This window comes from Centroberyx affinis, unplaced genomic scaffold, assembly GCF_046629955.1.
Source record: "Centroberyx affinis isolate AG114_WGS23_722 - 3 ecotype Tasmania unplaced genomic scaffold, CSIRO-AGI_Caff_v1 ptg009113l_1, whole genome shotgun sequence".
Taxonomy (NCBI): domain Eukaryota; kingdom Metazoa; phylum Chordata; class Actinopteri; order Beryciformes; family Berycidae; genus Centroberyx; species Centroberyx affinis.
In genome coordinates, this window is record NW_027284429.1 from 140 (window position 1) to 10,091 (window position 9,952).

At 43.1% G+C, this 9,952-nt stretch overlaps 1 protein-coding gene across 1 annotated transcript; it reads right to left on the minus strand.

Moving 5' to 3' along the window:
• Positions 1-376: 376 nt before the first annotated feature.
• On the minus strand, positions 377-9,416 carry LOC139640330 (nuclear pore complex protein Nup133-like; the record flags this gene model as incomplete). Its single annotated transcript, XM_071514520.1, is given in 10 exon segments — positions 377-535; positions 1,677-1,805; positions 3,458-3,540; positions 3,543-3,725; positions 4,938-5,037; positions 6,178-6,300; positions 7,316-7,540; positions 8,196-8,290; positions 9,226-9,331; positions 9,333-9,416. Coding segments are annotated over 10 exon segments (1,287 nt in total), but the record flags the coding sequence as incomplete, so codon positions are not given.
• Between the last annotated feature and the right edge of the window lie 536 nt (positions 9,417-9,952).

The window sequence follows — 9,952 nt, forward strand, 5'->3', positions numbered from 1 at the left end:
GTGTGTGTGTGTGTTTGTGTGTGTGAGAGAGTGAGTGATTCTCCTATGCTTTCATAGTCTAAGTGGATATGTGTTTTTTGAGAAGGAAAGAAGGAACTAAGAAAGGAAGGAAGCTGTCTGTGTTTGTTTGTGTGTGTGTGTGTGTGTGTGTGTGTATGTGTGTGTGTGTGTATGTGTGTATGTGTGTGTGTGTGTGAGTGAGTGAGTGAGTGAGTGAGTGATTCTCCTATGCTCTCATAGTCTAAGTGGATATGTGTTTTTGAGAAGGAAAGAAGGAACTAAGAAAGCTGTGTGTGTGTGTGTGTGTGTGTGTGTGTGTGTGTGTGTGTCGTAGTGTGTGTGTGTGTGTGTGTGTGTGTGTGTGTGTGTGCCCTACGCTCTGGTAGTCGTGCACGTGGATGTGGTGCAGCCAGCTGAGGTGCTGGTGCGCCTGCAGGAAGCTGGCCAGCTGCTGGTGCTGTGCGGCCGGCTGGGACAGCAGCTTGCCCCGCTTCCCCTTCTCCAGGTACCAGCGGAACAGGAAGTCCGCGAAGTTCTGCGGCAGGAAGTGACACGCGAGACGAAGAGGAAGTTCAGTGAGCGGTAAAACCCTTTAAATTACAGGCAATTAAATACACAGGAATGACCGGAAATAAGTTATATCTAAATAAAAATAGATGTAATAAACTAGTTACAGCATTAGCATTAGCATTAGCTTTTACCAGTAATTGTGTTAGATAAGTGGCACTAACACACACTTTTGAAAACTCAGAAAGGTGCTGGAGGAGAAGAATAAACTAGTTCAAAAAGTTAGAAACACATTACATAAAGTGACTCCACCTGTGCAGAAACAATCAGTTTTTTCATTAGGTTTTCATTTGCTTACAATGTAGAATACCACCTTTTTATCATATTTTTATTTATCTTTTTTTTTTTAAATCTTGCTTTTATTCTATTTTATTTTGCCCTTACTGTTTATTTTGATCTTCATCTTATGGTTATCCTACTATTTACTTGAATCTTTTTCACCTCCTATCCTTTACCACTGTTCCACTGTTTTTTTGAAGGTGCTATATAAATAAAGTTATTATTATTATTATTATTTAGTTATTAAGTTTCTAAATATCAAAACATTTACTATTAAGAGCAGTCCACTGACACACTAATGCAGAAGACAAATAAACATCCATGTCAAAATTCATATAAAACATCTAGGGTGCCTAAGACTTTTGCACAGTACTGTATATTTTAGAAAAGACATAGTGGTACTGACTTTGTTCAATATTCACATAGGTATACAAACATGCTCCATAGTAACTCTACAAAAATAACAGAAAACAACAGAAACCCGGTAAAAAGCACCTTTTTCTACTTGTATATTACTTAGTAGTTACCAGTCATTCTAATGCTATATCTTGCCATTACATTTATTTTACTTGGAAATGACTTTGTTATTTCTAGTCATTACTATTTAATTAATGGCCTGTACCCAGCGAGTTGCACTGGCATGAGAATGAATGTAACTCTAAGAATATAAATCAGGAAATCCTTCAAAAGCAGCAGGCATGCTCAGAAGACCAAACTCTTCCTTGGATGAATAAAGGTTTAAAAATATCTGCATGTTAATAAACTGTTTGGCCCGGTCCTGACTCCTCCTCATACAGTATAGTGAGAGTGTTTCTGGGTTTTTTTTGCACCTGGTCGGCGAACTTGGTCATGTAGTGCTGCAGGCGGCTCTGGTTGTCGGTCTGCTCACACATCTGGACCAGGATGTCGAAGTCGCAGTACTTCTCAGCCAGTGCTGCCACCCACTGGTACTGACCCAGCTCCACTGCAGCACAGCAACACAAACACAACACACTCAACCCAAAAGAGAAAAAGAGAAAACTCCTCCCTCAGATTCTCTCACACTGTTATATATCTTCAATCTGTGATGTTCAATGCATTCCAGGAGTTCTTCTGTGATGAAGTGTTGTCATTTACTTTTTTGGTGAACCCACTTTCCCTCAACCTGCCTCGTCTACTTCTGCTTCAGTTAGTGATTTCCTACATTTTCCCAGAATGCCTTTCAACAACAACCCCCAAGAAAATGGACCTGAACTTGTTGCAATTCAGTTGGAGAGTGCAATGATGATTGCATAGTAAGAGCAAGACAGAGATTTTTTCCAGTCAAGAAAAAGCATGAGTTGTAGCCGTTTATCAAAAACACAACTTGTGTCTTGTGTGTAGTGGCTGCATTGCATTCTGGTCTATTGAGGCATCTGTGGGTGGAGAAATTGGTCTCTCTGGCTCTTTGACAATGGATTTCTCTCTATAGGATTGTTGGTACATTGGTGCAAAATTGTGACTCGATGTAACGTCAAATTGTTTGGCCAGCTACAGGAATAAGAAAAATACACCAATCAACAAAATGCCAGAAATGCAAGGTAGATTTTTAAGAGTGTTTAAGCGTTTTAGGGAGGATTTTTCCTTTAATATCACTAGAAAAACACCACAGAATAGCACACTATGTATCCCCATTTCCCCCACAGGATCGTATCTCTTCTATAGTAACTTAAACTGCTCTCTCTCTCTCTCTCTCTCTATTTCCTAAAGCTTGTTGTCAAAGTCGGCCCAAGAAAAGGTGACTCGATGAAGCGAGCGAGGAAACGTTTTCAACTAGTAAACTTGCTACCTGCCTCTTCACCTGTCATTGTGGGACATGTGACCTTCAGCGGGAGAAAAATCTGTCAAAGTGAGACTGGTAACCGGCGATATTTCTCCGTAGGAACGTTTATTTTAGCCATTAGCCTTTATGCACGGTTTGTCCTTAAGGGCTTCCATCGCCTAGTAGCTTTGCTGTGTGTGTTTACAAATGTGTTGCAGTTGCTGTCGCCCTCTAGTGGTCAGAATAAAAATCACTTAATGTAGCTTTAACTCTCATTTCATGTTTTTTCCCAGCACTTCTCTCCAGGCATGATCTGTCAGGGTGCTGTGACCTCTGACCTAGTGCTGAAACGATTAGTTGATTAATCGATGAGTTGATCAACAGAAAAATTAATCGATTGTAATTTTGATAATCAATTAATCGTTTTAGTCATTTATCAAGTAAAAATACCAAACATTTGCTGGTTGCAGCTTCACAGATGCTAAGATTTAGCTAAGATTTAGTTGCTTCTCTCTGTTACTTTGGGTTTTTTGGCTGCTGGTCAGACTAAATAAGCAATTTGAAGAATCACTTTGGGCTCTGGTAACTTGTGATGGGTATTTGTCATTATTTTTGACATTTTATAGATACTAAAGGATTAACCAATTAATAAAAAAAACAAAAGATCAATAGATTAATCAATAACAAAATAATTGTTAGTTGCAGCCCTACTCTGACCCTTGACTTCCTTAGTGTTCGCTTGTGATGTTCATGTTCTATGAGTTGAAGCCTGTTCTGCTGCTGCACAGTGAGTCCCTGTGGATCAGGTCATGTGACCCTCGGCCATGTGACTCACGCAGCGGGGGCGAGCAGCTCGGAGCGCCGCTGGCTGTACTCCATCTCCAGGCTGTTGTAGCGCTCCTGCTGGGCCCCCGGGGCCTCCTCTGCTGCAGAGAGGTGAGCTGGGCCACGTACCCGCCCAGGTAGATGTCCAGCAGAGCCACCAGCTGCTCACACAGGGCGCCGCGCAGCTCAGAGTCGGCGTGCGGGTACACAGAGCGCAGGAGGAGCTCGTGCTGCCGGGAGAGGACGGACCGAACTCCACCCACACCGCCAGAGGCTGAGGAGAGAGGAGGAGAGAGGAGAGAGGAGGAGGAGAGAGGTGGAGAGAGGTGAGAGGAGGAGAGAGAGGAGGAGAGAGGTGGAGAAGAGGAGAGGAGAGAGAGGAGAGAGGAGAGAGGTGGAGAGGAGAGAGGAGAGGAAGAGAGAGGTGGAGAGAGGAGGAGAGGTGGAGAGAGGAGGAGAGAGGTGGAGAGGAGAGAAGAGGAGAGAGGTGGAGAGAGGTGGAGAGGAGGAGAAAGGTGGAGAGAGGTGGAGAGGAGGAGAAATGAGGAGGAGAGAGGAGAGAGGGGAGAGGGAGGAGGAGAGAGGAGAGAAGAGAAGGGGGGACAAGATGGTAAATTTGATCTGTTGTCTATGAACCATTAGAATAATTAATAATGTAGGATTTTGTGAACACACTAACATATTGTTCTTAAAGATTCGTGCTGTGAAGTTTATGATCTGGCTGAATTTCATTTAATACTGTACTTTAGTAATGTACAAAGCAAGAAATCTCAAATATGGAAAAGGTTTATAAATTAAGAGGTGAATTTCATTTTAAAAACACATTACGATCATACCAAGATAAAAAAGTATCTGCATTTCAACTCATGGAGTGAATCTGTGGAATGGTTTATATGTAGAAATCGGTTGAAATTGAAATTGGTGAAACACAATACAAACTGCATGAATGATTTCCCCTCGCATACTGAACCAGAAACCTCACCACCACCTTGACTAACACATTTCTAGTGGAAAACGCTGTTTCTGTTTTAAAAATTCAATTTTCTGATAAAATATTAAAAGTGTCTGGTGAATCTGGACCTGTAGAGAAGTTAGTCTGTTTGTATATGAAATTGAAATGGACGTGACCAAATGATGATGACATTTTAAATGTATCTACAAGGATACTATATAAAATATCCCCACTCCCAAAATGACTTGAATGATTCAGATTTTGTGCAAATCCTGCATGTGCAAATCCTCCATGTGACACCAACACATTATAGACTGTGGCTTGAGCGCCACCTCTGGTCAATCTGTGCATGGTTTCCCTTCTTCTGCATTCACTTTGCCAACGTATTGTCAGGGTGCTGTGACCTCTGACCCCTGGCCTTCTTACCACTGGTTGCTTGTAATGTTGCTGATCTAGGAACTGAAGCTTAAGTCAGTCTGGATGAGAGAATCAGCTAAATGTGTAAAATGTGAATGTAATATAAATGTGTGTTACCCGTCCATGGGATGTACTCCGGCTCTGGAGCAGCGTTTTCAGAAGCTCTGTACATGGAGGCCTTGGTCTCTCTGTACTGACCAGCAGCCTGAAGCATGTCCTACACACACACACACACACACACACACACACATCACGTAAAAAAAAAAAAAAAAAGAAAATCCCTAGAAAACATGTCGCCTCTAAAACTTTACTGTCACAGCCATGTCTTTTTATTTAGCTTATCTAAACCGAGACAGCAGGTCATTTCAAGATAGGTTTGACATTGTAAAGTTTGCATTTCAAAAACAACAAAAAAGTGAGTAAATGTTAAAGTCTAATTACATATGGCATGTATTGCAAAATGGACTTAGACACTGATAAATGGACTATAACTCTAAAGCCGCTTTTCCACCGCATGGTACCGGCTCAACTCGACTCTACTTGCCTTTTTTGGTTTTCCACTGGGCGAGTATCAGGTACCAGGCACCATATCACCTGGTACCTGCTACTTTTTTTGGTCGCACCTCCGTCGAGGTTCCAAGCGAGCTGAGGCGACACCAAAAGGAGACGTGAAAACACTGCAGACTGCTGATTGGTCAGAGAGAATCGTCATCATTGCGTGACACGGGATGTCCTGCACAAACCCGCCATATTTAAATAGCCAAGCTACTGTAGCGGCCGCAATTTTTTAACTTAATTTAACTTAATGTTAATTTAATTAACTACGTTAGCGTTACGTTAGCTGCCAGGTTAGCTTTACCCTCTCGCGTCGCCTTTGAGCAACCAGAGTCGTCTCGTCGTCTGAGCTTTGATGGAGGATTTCCCAAACTCTCCTGTTTTTTTCAGGAGTCTTTTGTCTCTCTTCAGCCTCTTCTGAAATAAAATCTGACTCCTTGCTTTGACTAACAGCCACATACCGAGAATCAAGAACACCGTCCCTTCCATATCCTCCATTGTTGCTGTGTGTGTCGCGTTGAAGATGACGAAGATGACGTCACGGCAGTTTCATGCGGCGTCGCGGTGTCGCTATGACGACCAGTTGTAGGGGAGGGGGGGGGGTTCTATCTGCAGTGGAAAACCAAGTGGTACTACCAAAAGCGAGTAGAGTCGAGGTGAGTCGAGCCGGTACCATGCGGTGGAAAAGCGGCTTAAATGACAGCAGTATTCTCCTGTAGGATGGAGCCGAGGCAGACAGACAGACAGACAGACAGACAGGCAGACAGACAGACAGACAGACAGACAGGACCGGTGTGTTTACCTTGATGATGGTGTTGACGGTGAGAACGACCTCGGCCCACTGCACCGAGTCGACCGGGCTCTCCTTCAGACTCCGCTCCTCCTCCTCCAGCAGACACTCAAACACCGAGGAGATCTGGGAGACCTGGAGGGAGAGAGGGAGAGAGGGAGAGGGAAATGAAGGAGAGGGAGAGAGAGAGGGCAGAGAAACAAATGGAGGGAGAGAGTGAGAGAAAGAGAGAGAGAGAAGTAGGAAAAGAGAGCGAGTGAGAAGGAGGGAAAGCAATATGGAGATTGAGAGAGGGAGCGATGGAGGATATAGAGAGAGGGAGAAGAAAAGAGAGGAATAGGAGGAGAGAGGGAGAGACAAGGAGAGAGGATGGAATGAGAAAGAGGGAGGAGGAGATGAAGGATGGGGAGGGAAGGAGAGAGATGAGGAGTGAGGGAAGGAGAGAGGAGGAGGAGGAAGGGAGGGAGAGAAGGAGGGATGAAGGCAGAGGGAAGGAGGAAGAGGTGAGGAGGGAGAGATGAAGAGGGAGGGAAGAAGGGATGAAGGGGGGCAGAAGGAATTCGAGATTAATCGAGAAAATTATCTAGGGCTGCAACTAACGATTATTTTCATTGTCGATTAATCTGTTGATTATTTTCTCGATGAATCGATTAGTTGTTTGGTCTATAAAATGTCAGAAAATGGTGAAAAATGTGGATCAGTGTTTCCCAAAGCCCAAGATGACGTCCTCAAATGTCTTGTTTTGTCCACAACCCAAAGATATTCAGTTTACTGTCATAGAGGAGGAAAGAAACCAGAAAATATTCACATTTAAGAAGCTGGAATCAGAGAATTTTGACTTATTTTTCTTAAAAAAATTACTCAAACCGATTAATCGATTATCAAAATAGTTGGCGATTAATTTAATAGTTGACAACTAATCGATTAATCGTTGCAGCTCTAAAATAATCGACAGATTAATCGACAATGAAAATAATCCTTAGTCGCAGCCCTACACATGACCGAAGAAAGGTGATTTAAATAACAAAAAAAAACATCAGCAAGGAATTTTCCACCATCTATAGATTGTGATTTTACTCGTCCAGTCGTCAAACCTCACAGCATCACATGATCAGTTTGTGAGCGTTTGAGCGGCGCCCCCCCCCCTCACCTCTCTGAAGAAGACGTCGGCGGGCGTGAGGCTGGGCGGCACGGCGGCGTTGTTCCTCTGCAGCGCGGCGGCGATGGCCCGGGTCACCAGCTCGCCGTGCTTGGCGTGGTGACTCTTCAGCACCATGGCCGCCTGCAGCTTCTCCGCGTGCTCGCACAGCAGGAGGCGCGTCGCCATGGGGGAGGAGCGCACCCCCGCCTGGCCCAGACGCTCCAGCAGGCCCACCTGGAGGGGAGGGGGGGGCGGGGGGGCATGATGCAGGGAGCCAACACATTTTCAATTTAAAAAATTCCATACTTTTTCCAGACCTTGATTTGTTTTGAAGATTTTGTCTGGTGTTCAATATGATTTACGCAGATAGACATCTTGCCCCTGCTAACTAGGTCATATCACTGTATAGATGAAGACTGTTCTTCACAGAGACAAATATCAGAATATGTGAGATGATTGGCAGGGTTCCTACACGGTTTCCATTTTAAAACTCCATATTTTTCCCAGACCCTATGTTCTTGACGGGATTTGATTTTGGTGGGTATTTGATATAATGCATGCTGACAGCGGCTGGGTAATAAGAGCGTCCCTCTATCTGAACATTATTCTGCACATCAACACAAACTGTGGACTCAAAGTGGCTCTACAACAACATAAAAGATAGAATTATGTGTGTATCGGATCTGAACCGCAACATTTTCCATACTTTTCCAGACATTTTTTTCAAATTCCCAAACTATTCAAGACCTGGAAATGATCAAATTCATTTTTAATACTTTTCCAGACTTTCCAGACCCGCGTAGGAACCCTGACAACTGAAAGTGTGTGTGTGTGTGTGTGTGTGTGTGTGTGTGTGTGTGTGTGTGTGTGTGTGTGTGTGTGTACGTACCTGGAGCAGGAAGTCCATGAAGCAGCCGTGGGCCTTCATCTTGTCCTCCAGCTGGTGGAGGATGATGAGGGAGGTGAGGGGGAAGCCGGCGCTCTCTGGACAGACAGGCCAATAAAGTTAGGAAACAGGAAACTATAAATGGACATTATCAGCAAAAGGACAACAGGAAATTATTTTGTTTAAGGGACATGAAGTCCAATTGTGTTTAGTAAAGTAGATCTGATGGAAAAACACAATATTATGCATATTGTCTCTTCCTGTTTTGTGCCAAACAATCCAGCAGATTTCCCTCCAGATCCACCAGGTGGAGAAACAATGGAGGATGCAGAGCAGAGGCTGATAGAGGCTGACAGTCTGGTTTGTTTACAGTAAGGTTTGTTTACAGTAAATACACTAATGTCTCAAAATGCATGTGGGAATGATTTACTGATGTTAAAATGCTACACGTAGCCCCTTTAAAGGCCTTAAATTCAGATAACTTCCAAGACTTTTTCATGTTTTTGTGCATTTCAGAATCAATTTTAAGATTTTAATTATCACTTTTAAGGCCCGGATGGGACTGGCCCCTGAGTATATCAATGAATGTTTAATCCCATATAAGCCTAAGTGTAGCCTGGGATCCTCCGGTGGGTCCCTTTTAGAGATTCCAAGATCTAGATTGAAGAGATCAGGCAAGCCACATCTTTGTCCTCTTTTAAGTCTCTTTTAAAAACGCACTGTTTTAGATGCACTTTTACTTAATTGCTGTGTATGTCTAATAATCAATTCTATTGTTTTATTATTTTAATATCTTATTGTATACTTTATTTTAGTTTATTCTTACTTTTATGTTCTTTTTATAATGCTTTTATTTTATTGTCATTTTGTTGGATTCGGTTTTTATTTTTGCTGTTGTGAAGCACTTTGTAATTATGTTTTGAAAGGTGCTATACAAATAAAATGTATTATTAATATTATTATTATTGTTAAGGACCCACAGACACCACCCCCCCCTCCCTTCCCTCCCTCCCCCCCCCCCTCCCTCCCTCACCGTCAGGCACGGACTCGGCCCAGCGGGGGTCGGAGGCGGGGTAGTCGTCCACCAGGTCCAGGTTGATGCGGGTCACCATGCCGTCCAGCTCGGCCCCCTCCTCCCCCCTCCCCCTCCCCCTCGGCGGGGAACAGCTCGTCCGTGACGGTCTGAGCTCCGACCAGGTCGTTCCTGACAAAAGGAAAGAACATGTTTTTCCCTCTGGGATTCTCTTTGAGGAATTTAAAGTTTTGAACTGCCACAGAACACACTGATTATTTTCCTACTGCAGAGGAATCTAAACACTGAAAGACCAAAAACAATGCCAAAGAGAAAGGTAACTCCACTATAATTCATAATAGGGTTAAATAACAGTTTAATGGTTCAATGCACATTTGCACATTGTTACATTCTATATTTATTGCTTTATTGTTTTATACTCTTTTACTGTTTTTTTATAGCTTATTCACCATGTTGTTTTTTAATATACGGCTTATACTCTTCTTGTCTTCTTCTGTAATGACTTCTACTGCTATTGCTGAAATTAGCCAATCTCCCTACAGGGAAGTGTCATTTTATCTCTTATCTTACACCGATATACCAGTTTGCCAACGTTGGCCTTTTGTTAAAAACCGGATATCAGCTGCTCAGTGTCGTCCACCTCTGATCCAATGTCTATGATGCAGTTTAATGACATATTTATTGTATAATTGATCAATATATCACACTAGGAAGCCCTTAAAATGAA